This window comes from Cetorhinus maximus, chromosome 7, assembly GCF_964194155.1.
Source record: "Cetorhinus maximus chromosome 7, sCetMax3.hap1.1, whole genome shotgun sequence".
Classification (NCBI taxonomy): Eukaryota; Metazoa; Chordata; class Chondrichthyes; order Lamniformes; family Cetorhinidae; genus Cetorhinus; species Cetorhinus maximus.
The window spans coordinates 145014600-145027125 of NC_135885.1; the positions used below are offsets into that span (position 1 = coordinate 145014600).

Genomic DNA, 12526 nt, shown 5'->3' on the forward strand with positions numbered 1-12526 from the left:
CCCCTCACCTCCAGCACACCCCCCTCTGCTGACCCCTCTCACCCCTCCCCCTCTCCATCTCACCTCCAGCACACCCCCTTCACCCCTCCCCGTCCCCTCCTCACCCCTCCCCGTCCCCTCCTCACCCCTCCCCGTCCCCTCCTCACCCCTCCCCGTCCCCTCCTCACCCCTCCCCGTCCCCTCCTCACCCCTCCCCGTCCCCTCCTCACCCCTCCCCATCCCCTCCCCATCCCCTCCTCACCCCTCCCCGTCCCCTCCCCGTCCCCTCCCCATCCCCCCCCCGTCCCCTCCCCGTCCCCTCCTCACCCCTCCAGCACACCCCCTTCACCCCTCCCTGTCCCCTCCTCAACTGCAGCACACACCCCTCTGCTGCCCCCTTCACCCCTTCCACTCCCCTCAACTGCAGCACACCCCCCTCTGCTGCCCCCTTCACCCCTCCCACTCACCTCCACCACACCCCCCTCTGCTGCCCCCTTCGCCCCTCAGCCCTCCCTGTCCCCTCCTCACCTCCAGCACACCCCCTTCACCCCTCAGCCCTCCCTGTCCCCCTCTCTCACCCCAGCACCTTCACCCTTTCCCTACCACTGAAAGGAGAATGAATGTAGAAAATGCTGGAAACAATCAGGTCAGGCAGCAGCTGCAAAAAGGGTAACAAAATTAAAGTTTCAGGTCAGTCATGACCCTGCCTCACGATAAGTCATCATTGACCTGAAACATTAACTCTCTTTCTCTCTCCAAAGCTGCTGCCTGACCTGAGTATTTTTTGTATCTACTTCTGATTTCCAACAGATGTAGTATTTTGCATTCGCACCAAAAGGGGATCTATGCTAATTTGTTCCCCTCGGTGTTGAGCTTCTTTGGCTGCACATGTTTGTCTGTAATTTGGGTGTGCAGGATTTTCTATCCATTAGAATGAACAGAAGCGTTAGAATTTACAGCACAGAAACAGGCCATTTCTCTCTGATTTCTGCTCTATATGAACTTCATCACTGGAACAACATATCCTTCAAACTCTTTCTCTGTTGTGTTTAGGCCATCTCCCCTTAAATGTATCTCTGCTATTCTGCCCAGCTATTCCTTGTAGTAGTGACTTCCGGATGTAACATATCCACATAGTGCCTCGCCTAGTGTTATCGAGATTCAAAGCACCAGTTGCCAGCAAGAAGACATTCAATCCAGGATTTTGAAGAATGGATCTGGAACGGTGTACACAGCACTGGGCATGTGTGTCTTTGTGTTTCGCTTGTATTAAAAACACACAACCCAACCCCCCTGCCTTTAACGGGCAATTAACCCAGAAATGGACTGTAAAGCCTCAAAAGCGTGAGCTTGCATTTCCGTCGGAACTAGCAGCCAGGATGTTTGAGAGTACCACTAAAATAGTGAGAACTGTGACTGTGATCAAGGGCAATCCTCTAAGATAAAAGTGCCTTCAGTCTTCTGTGTCAGCTGTGGCTCAGTGGATAGCATGCTTGCCTTTGAGTCAGAAGGTTGGTGGTTCAAGAACCACTCCAGAAATTTGAGTACAGAAGTCCAGGCTGACACTTTTAGGGCACTACTGAGGAAGCACTGCATTGTCAGAGATGTTGTCTTTTGGATGATGTGTTCTGCTGAGGGCCCTTAAGGACATGTAAAAGGACATAAAATGTCCCATGGTCAGCTTTTGAGAAGTGCCTTGACCAATATTTGTCAGCATTACTAAAACATATGACCTGGTTGTTATCACACTGTGGGAGCTTGCTGTGTGTAAATCGGCTACTGTATTTCCTATGTTATATTTGTGACTGGACTTCAAAAAGTACTTCAGTAGCCGTAAAGAACTGAGACATTCTGAGACTGTAGACACGTATCTTTCTTTTTTGCCTTCTGATAATTGACTGGATTTTGAAACGCCAAGCTGAGACAGTATGCTTCCCCATGCCATGATGGCCAAACAAATAGCGGGATTACTGGTTGCAGCAATATTTTTGGAGATGGATTTAAAGTCTCCACTGTCCTAGATGTGGTCCCAGTGTGTTGTACAAAAACAATTTTCAAAAGCGAAAAAAAAAACTTTTGCGTTTTGTGTACTTGTTAAATTACTAGCTTGTCCTGTTTTAAATTTTGAGTGTAAAAGCTCCAGCTAACCCATCACCCCCTGTTCTCGCTGGCCTACATTGGCTCTTGGTCTACCAAAACCTTAATTTTAAAATTCTCATCCTTGTTTTTCAAATTCCCCCTGTGGACTTGCCCTTCCCTATCCCTAATTTCCTCCAGACCCACAACCGTCAAATTGATATATCTGTGCCCCTTCCATTCTGGCCTTTTATGTATCCTTCGCCCCACCATTTGTGGTCGATTTTTCAGCTGCCTGGGCTCTGAACTCTGGAATCCTCTGCCCAAACGTTGCATCTCCACCACTCTTGCTTTTAAGGCCACACTTAAAACCCACCTCTTTGATCAAATGCTTGGTCATGTCCTAATATCTTTGGCTTAGTGTCACTCTTTGGCTGATTGCGCTCACACGAAGCACCTTGGGACATTTTACTACATTAAAGGTGCTGTGTAAATACAAGTTGTTTTTGAGTGGTTTAGAACCTTGCTGTCAGGTGTATAATTACTCCCGGATAGTCTTGACTGAATTATCCTTTGACCTGATAGTATTCTCTTCTGACTGGCCATCTGTCTTGCATCTCCCGTAAACCTGAGCTCATTCTAAACTCTGCTGTCTGTATCCCACCTTGCACCTGTTACAAGTTCATCGCCTCTCCACCTTGCTTCTCTTCTTTAAGGCACTCCTTAAAACCTACCTCTGACCGAGCTTTTGGTCATCTGGCCTAATATCATCTTACGTGGCTCAGAGTCAGATTTTGTCTGATAAGGCTCTACGTTAAAAGTGTTATTTAAATACAAGTTGTTGTACTGTGCTAGTCTGAGTCATTGGAATATTTCAGTCCTACATATAAGAATGAAGCCCCTGCAGTTGACTTGGGAAATTGACATTTTTTGTGCGTCACTTTTACAGGTCTTGTTTTTTGGATTCGGATGGCTTTTCTTCATGCGTCAGTTATTCAAGGATTATGAGGTAAATTTCCAAGTCCTACAAGGTCAACTCAATAGGACAAATATCCAAAATGAGGTTCATTATGTCTTGGGTTGTTATTGGATACAATATGCTCCTCAAATTATTATTTTTTTTACTTTGGTTGTACCATGTTTTGGATCCCAAATCTTGGGATTCTGAGTGTAATTATTTGTTTTTTTCATTCTCTTTTTCTCTATGCTCTAGAGGAATAGATTTTAAAAGTAGGAAAATTAGGTTGAACGTAATTAGTGTCTTGGAATGTTTTATTACATTAAAAGCACTGTATAAATTATTGTTTAACATATAGAACCTTGGTGAGACAACACTCAGAGCATTTTGCACACTAGACTCCATATACCTTGGTTAGTCCACACGGTGCACGGCTCTATTCTCCATATACCTTGGTTAGATCACACTTGGAGCAGTGTGCACAGTTCTGCTCTCTGTGTTATAAAAGCACTGGAGAAAATACGAAAAAGATTTACAAGGAAAATACCAGAACTGAGAAGTTATATCTATCAGTATAGATTGATCAGGTTGGGGCTGTTCAGATGCAGAAATAATATTTAATAAATTTATTAAGCTGTCTTTCCCCCCCATTTTAAGTTTTCTTCATCAGATTACACATGTAGATCGTACTGTGTTGGAGAAATTTTTATCATCAAGGCTTAGAGTTTCTGATTATACTGAATACCAGTAATCCATCAGACCAGTATTTATCAGTGTCCCTTCGGAACAAATCCTGCCCTCCTTACCTGGTGTGGCCACTTTGTTTCTCCAGTCCAACACCAACGCAATTGACTCTTAACTCTCCTGTGAATTGGCCTAGAAAGTCATTCAGTTAATGGCAACTAGGAATGTGCTTTAGGAGTGGCCTTGCCAGACACTACCAAGAAGAAACAATTTGGTGATGCGATGAAGTAAGGTGGGGTGAGACTTATATGGAGCATAAATGCTGACATAGACCTGTTGGGTTGAATGGCCTGTTTTTTGTGCTGTATATTCTATGTGATGCATTTACGATGGGTACACCTGGACCACATTGCCTACTCTTCCTGCTACCAGCAATAATTACCATCTTTACACTGAATAACATTATTCTGCCTGTTTTAATATTTTACTACCAAGATTAGCAGCTGTCCCCATGTTTGTACTGCTGGGAGCTACAGTCCATCGTCCTACACAGTGCTAAATGTTATCTTTCTTCTTTGATGCAGGTGCGACAGTATGTTGTCCAAATGGTTTTCTCTGTGATGTTTGCTTTCTCCTGTACTATGTTTGAACTCATCATCTTTGAGATTCTGGGTCTTCTAAACAGCAGGTGAGTGTGTATTCCTTATCACCATTTTAAGATTGTGTAGGGATGCACCCCTTATTAATCAGCCCAAGAACATCCTTCCTGTGCTTTTCCAGTTGTACATAAAGGTTGTCAGGTGTTTTTGAGCTAATTGGAGTTAATTTGCTTATTACTTTACCAGCACAGCTAGCCAAAATAAGTTCCTTGCCAAATTCTTATTTATAGAAAAACTACAAAGTTGCACATTACAAGTCCCACAAACAGCACTGTGATAGTGATTAGATCATGCTTTTAATGATGTTGATTGGCAGGTAAGTATTAGCCAGGACACTGGGGAGAACTCCCCTGCTCTTCTTCGAAATAGTGCTATGGGATTTTTTCCATCCACCTCAGCATTTTTTAAAACAAAAACAGAATTACCTGGAAAAACTCAGCAGGTCTGGCAGCATCGGCGGAGAAGAAAAGAGTTGACGTTTCGAGTCCTCATGACTCTTCATGAAACGTCAACTCTTTTCTTCTCCGCCGATGCTGCCAGACCTGCTGAGTTTTTCCAGGTAATTCTGTTTTTGTTGTGGATTTCCAGCATCCGCAGTTTTTTGTTTTTATCTCAGCATTTTAAAAATTTGTTTATGGAATATGGACAACGCTGACAAGCCCTCTATTTATTGCCCTTCTCTAACTACCCTTGAGAAGGTGGTGGTGATCTGCTGCCTTGAACCTCTGCAGTCCATGCAGTGTAGCTGCACCCACAGTGATGTTAGGTAGGGAGTTCTAGGATTTTGATCCAGCAACACTGAAGGAATGGTGAAATAGCCCCAGGTCAGGATGGCGAGTGACTTGGAAGAAAACTTGCAGGTGATGATGTTCCCATGCACCTGCTGCTCTTGGCATAGTCAAGGTGGTGGGGTTGGAAGGTGCTGTCAAAAGAGCCTTGGCAAGGTTGCTGCAGTGCATCTTGTAGATGGCACGTATTGCTGCCACTGTGCGTCGTTGGTAGATTGGGTGCAGATCAAGTGGGCTGCTTTGTCTGTATGTAGTAACTAACTCTAGATTATAATCAACGTACAAACTAGGTGTGAGATTTGAGATTGAATTAGCTTTTAATATGAAGAATACAATTCTAGTCATCAGAAAAATGAAACACTAGTTTTTAGTCGCCAACTTTGTGTGTGTTTTCACTGAAGTATTCTGTGAGTCAACAGCAAAATTAAATTGAATGTTTAATTTTGGTCCATGTTACCTTAGAGTAATGGTATTGCAGTGCTTGCCCTTGTTATTTTATAACAGCACAATCTTAAATCTGTCACTTTTATACTGTATTTATTTAAATTTTTAAGCCGCGTTAGTTTTCGCAATATCCTGGGTAGAGATTTCCAGCCCACACACTGGCTAATTTGTTCTCTGTTTTGGTTTTAATCACCATTTGTAGTTCTTCTGTTTTATTTAAATTGTAGCTCTAAGGCACGAAAATTGGAATGCTCCCTTTAAAATAGGTGAAACAATCCCTAAAGCTTAAAGTACTTTTGAGAACATGGGTAAAACTAACTACCATTTAATACATTTGAAGATAAAAGAAGTTAGAAGGTAGAAAAGTTAGCAACTTTGGATGGTTTGCATCATGGAAAGTTGAAGGAATTTGGGAGAAAGAGCAGAGCCATTAAACAGGAACAAGAGGAGGTAATTCTACCCCTTGAGCCTGTTCCATCATTCAATCAAACCATGGTCGATTTGTATCTGAGTTTAACTTCACCCATCTCTGATCCATATTTCTTGGCACTCTTACCCAACAAACATCAACAAACAGAAGAGACTTGCATCCCAACTGTCTGGGCTGAATTTCAAGGACAAACACTGCTCTGTTGGTTACTATCCTGAGTCTCAATTTGATCGATGTTTATTCACGCATCTATTGAAGAGCTTGCTATCATTTTGCTGTATGTGATCCAGTAAACCAGAGCACAATGGCAAGGATGCCCTGTCTGATCCCCGAGTCTCACTACATTGGCCTCGATATTGGGCAGATAGACACATAATCTGAGTCTTATTGGGCAAGGAAAGATATAATCTTGGTCATTTAGAGCAAATAAAAGCAAAACCTGGGCCATACTGATCAGATGAAGTGACATTCTGCTTACGGTCAGCATTTTAGCATTTTAACTGCATCTAACTTTTGTCATCTTCCAGCTCCAGGTATTTTCATTGGAAGTTGAATCTATACGTCACCCTTGTGGCCCTTATTTTTATCGTCCCTTTCTACATTGGCTACTTTGTGGTCAGCAACATTCGACTTTGTAAGTAGTTGCAACCATATCATGTACCCAGAATAATATTACAATGCATATATACATTAAAAACTATTTGATTTGTATATTTTAAAGTGAGCTGAGCTTTAATTTTGTTTTAGAATGTGCTGTCATAATTTCTCAGTAATCCATACAGGTGCCAAGGTGCCTCATCCCGATAATTATTAATTATCCTGACTATTAATTATCATCCTGATAATTCATCACTGAAACAGTCTAATCGCTTGTCCATTTAGATCTGTCATCGAGGCCTGGACATTAGGGTTGGTAATTTGCATCCTTATATGTTTGATTCTTTTACTATGCAATCTTGGCGGTTAGTCAACAATTTGTATGTGATAATAAATGATAGCTTGTCTTTTTGTTGACAGTTTTATATTATGGTCAAATAATGGAATTGACCATAAAATTAAAATTAGAAACAGCCCCTATCAAAGATGGTATATTATTTACCCTTCAAAAATATTATGATCCAGTTCACGTTGAGCTATTTTCAATGGTTCTTGCTGATATCTACTTGGAGCAAAGGTTTTGGAACCATTTTGTTGAAATTTGTAATGGAGGTATAACATTCAGTTTTCCCTCTAAGCTACACAGCCAAACAAACGTTCCCACACAGGCCGTGCACAAGTCCGTCTCCTTAAGTTAACACTCATGCGCGGCCATGCAAAAAAACGTAAAGAGCTCTTAAATCACCAGCACACCACAAAAACAAATTAGAGGGTACATTGCTCACATTAGCAAATCCCTATTTACGCTAGAGTGGTGATCACATTTGTACACCCTATTAACAGTTGCATGGGGAGACTGGAGAAGCTGGGATTGCTCCTCTTGGAGCAGAGAAAGTGATGGGGAGATTTGATAAATGTGTTCAAAACCATGAAGGGTTTTGATCAAGTAAATAAGAATAAACTGTTTCCATTGGCAAGAGGGTCAGTAACCAGAGGACACAGATATAAGGTAACTGACAAAAGAACCAGAGGCAAGAAAAGAAGAAAATGTTTTACACAGCGAGTTATTTTGATTTGGAATGCACTGCACAATGGGAGCAGATTCAATAGGAAACCTGTCTTAGGAGAGTTGGACAAATACTTGAAGAGGAAAAATTTGCAGGGCTATAGGGAAAGAACATGAGAGTGGGACTATTTGGATAGTTCTTTCAAAGAGCTGGCATAGGCATGATGAGTTGAATGGCTTTGTGTGCTCCATTGCTCTGGTAATAACCTGTATATTTTCTTTAGTACAGAGAAAGAGATTCCTATTTGCATGTGTCATTTGGTTGGCATTCATATACTTTTTCTGGAAGATTGGAGATCCTTTTCCCATCCTAAGCCCAAAACATGGTGAGTCCATTCCAACTTCTGTGAGGATAATTTGCTACATATAATTTCGCAAATAATATATTGATGAAAGGTTTTTCTTACCATTAAAAGCCAGCTGCATTTTCTTTTTGCAAAAACACCTGATGGATTGAAGTGCACTTGGAGTAATGAGGAGGCTGTGGAGAAAACCTATTTAAACCTCATCATTGATTCCTAGTTCAAAGCCTAGTCTTTTAGAATAAATATTCCAGTCTCTTGTATATTTGTCACTGTTCCTGCTCAGATTTCTTGCATTCTTAAGTAGAGTAATTTGTACGGCCTCCTTCCATCTATGAAAGATGAAGGACATTTTGACAGATGAGTCATTTTGTAGCTCATGGGTTCTGTCCCAAGCCTGCTTGGGTCACCCACGACTTTTAAACCGTCACAGTCAGTTTTCTATAATAACTAAAACCAGATCCTCATTCATAACTCAAAATAATTGTATGGAAATGTGTGATCATTTGATTATTTGATTCTGGAGTGCAGACAAAGCTGGAAAACCTGATAGGCTTTGATAGCGTGGATGGGGAAAAATAATTCCCTCTGGCGAGTGGATCAGCAACCCAAGGCTATAGATTTAAAATCATTGGCAAAAGATCTCGAGGGGAGATGAGAATTTGTTTTTCACAGAGAGGGTTATTAAGATGTGAAACACTCTACTTGAAAGGGTGGTGGCATCAGATTCCAGAGGAGCTTCCAAAAATAAATGGATGTGTGCTTGAAGATAACTAATTTTCAGGGTTATGGGGTAAAAGCTGGGGCATGGGAATAAATTGGACAGCCCTTTCTAAGAGCCAGTACAGGCATGAGGGCCTCCATCTGTACTGTAAGATTCTATGATTCTAACCAGCTGGGTTTTTACTACAATTGAATAATTTTTACAGTAACTTCTCTGACACTAACCAGTCTTTCATTTGTTAGATTTATCAAATTCAATCTTCACAACTGGAGATGGTTCAATTTGAACCCCAAATATTGCTAGTTTAAGCTTACAACCACTCATGAACGTACCCAGGACTATATCAAAAAGCCTCTCAAGATCTTGTGATGGATTAGCTTTTAGTAAATGTATTGATGGGAAGATTGGATGGGATGTGGGCCCAGATGTAGCCCAGACTATAGTGGGAGGAAAGTCTATGTAAAGAGAAATGAGTTTAAGCACTCTTCAACCCAGTGCCACCCACGGTTGTTAACTAGCCGCAAACTGGCAAACCTCGCTCAAGTCACAGAATGGTTGGTGTAGAAAGTGGAAAAACCACTGAGTGTAGTATTTAAAGGTGCTATTATGACGCAAAATGTTGTTTTACAATTGCATGCATATTGTTGTTAAGACCTGTCGACACTGGGGAAAAGTTATTGAAATTCTGACATAGAGACAGCCTGAAGGCCCATTGGTACAACTTGCAGTTGTCTTTATTTTGATGTACATTCCAATGAGTCACATTATTACACCAAAATAAGTGAGACCCAGTGGGTTTTATCCTTGTAGAGCCAGAAGCAAAACTTTTCCCATCATCCACGCTCAATTTATTCTCTGAATTGCTTCTCCTTGAAACTAGTGTGTAATGGCCAGAGATTGCTTGTGCTGTGGATTCTACAGTCCCATAGCAACAGCCCTGATTTACTCCCTCCTTGACTTACACACAGCTGAGAGAGCCCCATAACAAAAACAGAATTACCTGGAAAAACTCAGCAGGCCTGGCAGCATTGGTGGAGAAGAAATCAGTTAACGTTTCGAGTCTTCATGACCCTTTTAGCTTTTAGCTTTTTGTTTTTATGAGAGAGCCCCATGTCTGACCCACTGTTGTTTCCCCATAGTGATGTGGGTGGGCAAGAACATGGCAATGGAATATAATGTGAAAAAATGCGAAGTTATCCACTTTGGTAGGAAAAACAGAAATGAAACATATTTCTTAAATGGTGAGAGTTTAGGAACTGTTGATGTCCAAAGAGACCTGGATGTCCTTGTTCATGAGTCACTGAAAGCTAACATGCAGGTGCAGCAAGCAGTTAAGAAGGCATATTGTATGTTGGCCTTTATTGCAAGAGGATTTGAGTACAGGAATAAAGATGTCTTGCTGCAATTGTATAGAGCCTTGATGAGACCGCATCTGGAGTATTGTGTATAGTTTTGGTCTCCTGACCTAAGGAAGGATATACTTGCCTTAGATGGAGTGCAATGGTTCAAGAAGGCAGCTCACCATCACCATCTCGCGGGCAATTAGGGATGGACAATAAATGCAGGCCCAGCCAGCAACATGCACATCCTGTGAAAGAATAAAAAAAAGAAAAGGTTCACCAGACTGAATCCTGGGATGGTGGAATTATCCTATGAGGAGAGATTGATGGGGTGGGTGGGGCAGTATCTAGAACCATGGGACACAGGCTCAGAATAAGGGGCAGGCCATTTAGGACTGAGACAAGGAGGAATTTCTTCACTTGGAGGGTGGTGAATCTTAGGAATTCTCTACCCCAGAGGGCAATGGAGGCTCAGTCATTGGGTATGTTCAACACGGAGATCAATAGACTTCTCGATATTAATGATGTCAAAGGATATGGGGATAGTGAGGGAAAATGGCGTTGAGGCAGACAATCCACCGTGATCTAGTTGAATGACGGAACAGGCTTGAGGGGCTGAATGACCTACTCCTACTTCTATTTCCTCTGTCATACAGCTGAGACTAGTAACTTGAGCAGATAAGTTGTGGATGTAATCCTGATACTAAATACCTGTCCTCTCTAAATGTATCACAGTGTGCTGTCAGTAATATTAAAGCACCGTCATTTTACTTCAGTCAGTATGATTTTAACTATATGTTTTTAAAACCATTCCGACATTTTCTAGTGGGTTTACCTTAAATCAGAGGTTTATTGGGTTTCACAATGCTCGTCCGGACTGATTATAAAATCTATATAGCAGTTTTATTTGTGATTTCTAGCAACGTTGCATTTTATTTTTAGAAACCTGGTGTCATTAACATGCAAATACATTTGTGTTTGATTTCTGTACCTTCTGTCCATCAGGTATTCTATCAATCGAACAATTGATCAGCAGAGTTGGGGTCATTGGGGTCACGCTAATGGCACTGCTGTCAGGCTTTGGTGCAGTCAATTGCCCGTATACCTACATGTCATACTTTCTGAGGTGAGGAAGCTGATGATTGGTTGCTATAAAGCTCTATTGCACCCTCAAGCTCCCCTTTTGTTATTTTAGGAATCATCTGTAAGGTGTGCCCATTTAAATTACCACTCACTTTTGATGCCCATTGTTTCACATTCAATTTCAGGCTGTGTCTTTTTTCCTTGTTTGATAATAAATGCTCCCCTCTCCATCACCGATCAGCAGAGCACACTGCCTTCATAGTAATGCGTTCCCTCCCTGGTTGTAGTGCCTGTGGTTTCATTCTGATCTGATTCAACGGATTAACACTGTTCAATTAACTTATAAGAGCACCTAATCACAATGGTGAACATCAGTGTCTGATGGTATCAAATCCATCAAGAGAGAAACCGCACCTCGAATTCTGAGTACTAAACCCTGCAAGTGTGTGTGAGACAGAAACCACCCCATAAATTCTGAGCAGCTCCACACCTGCTCCCCACTCCTGAGACCAAATAACTCCATTAAATTCTGGAAAGCGAGACCATGGTTAGGGAGGGAGTTTCAGGATTTTGACCCAGAGATAATGAAGGAACAATGATTTATTTCCAAATCAGAATGATGTGTGACTTGGAAGGAAACTTGCAGTTGACAGTGTTCCCATGAGTCTGTTGCCCTTATTCTTCCAGGTGGTAGCAGTCACAGGATTGGAAGGTGCTGTCGAAGCAACCTTGGTGAGTTGCGGCAGTGCATCTTGTAGATGGTACACACTGCTGTCACTGTGCACTGGTGGTAGAGGGAGTGAATGTTTAAGGTGGTGGATGGGGTGTCGATCAAGTGGCTGCTCTGTCCTGAATGCTGTCACGCTTCTTGAGTGTTGTTGGAGCTGCACTCATCCAGATAGGTGGAGAATATTCTATCACACTCTTGACTTGTGCCTTGTAGTTGGCGGACAAGATTTCGGGAGTCAGGAGGTGAGTTACATGGTATATGGTTAGATTCTTTCTTGTTGGGGATGGTCGTCACCTGGCACTTGTGTGGCACGAATGTTACTTGCTACTTATCAGCCAAAGCCCAAATGTTGCCCAGGCCTTGCTGCATATGGACATGGACTGCTTCAGTATCTGAGGAGCAAAGAATGGGCCTGAATACTGCCAATGATCAGCAAGTATCCTCACTCCTGTCCTTATAATGGAGAAAATGTCAGTGACGAAGTAGCTGAAGATGGTTGGGCCAAGGACACTACACTGAGGAACTCCTTCAGCGATGTCCTGGAGCTGAGATGATTGACCTCCAACAACCACAATCACTTTCTTTTGTGATAAGCATGACTCCAACCAGTGGAGAGTTTTCCCCTTGAATCCCATTGCCTTCAGTTTTGCTGGGGCTCCTTGATGC

The 12526-nt window shown here is 42.2% G+C and overlaps 1 protein-coding gene across 1 annotated transcript in view; it reads left to right on the plus strand.

The window, feature by feature from the left end:
* Positions 1 to 2971: 2971 nt before the first annotated feature.
* LOC144683044 (Golgi pH regulator) overlaps positions 2972 to 12526 on the plus strand; it is a 49813-nt gene continuing 40258 nt past the window's right edge. Inside the window, exons 1-5 of the mRNA XM_078546049.1 lie at positions 2972 to 3064; positions 4282 to 4385; positions 6546 to 6652; positions 7906 to 8007; positions 11053 to 11173. Coding sequence (XP_078402175.1) covers positions 3038 to 3064; positions 4282 to 4385; positions 6546 to 6652; positions 7906 to 8007; positions 11053 to 11173 — 461 coding nt within the window. The 5' untranslated portion in view covers positions 2972 to 3037. The remainder of the gene's footprint in view (positions 3065 to 4281; positions 4386 to 6545; positions 6653 to 7905; positions 8008 to 11052; positions 11174 to 12526) is intronic.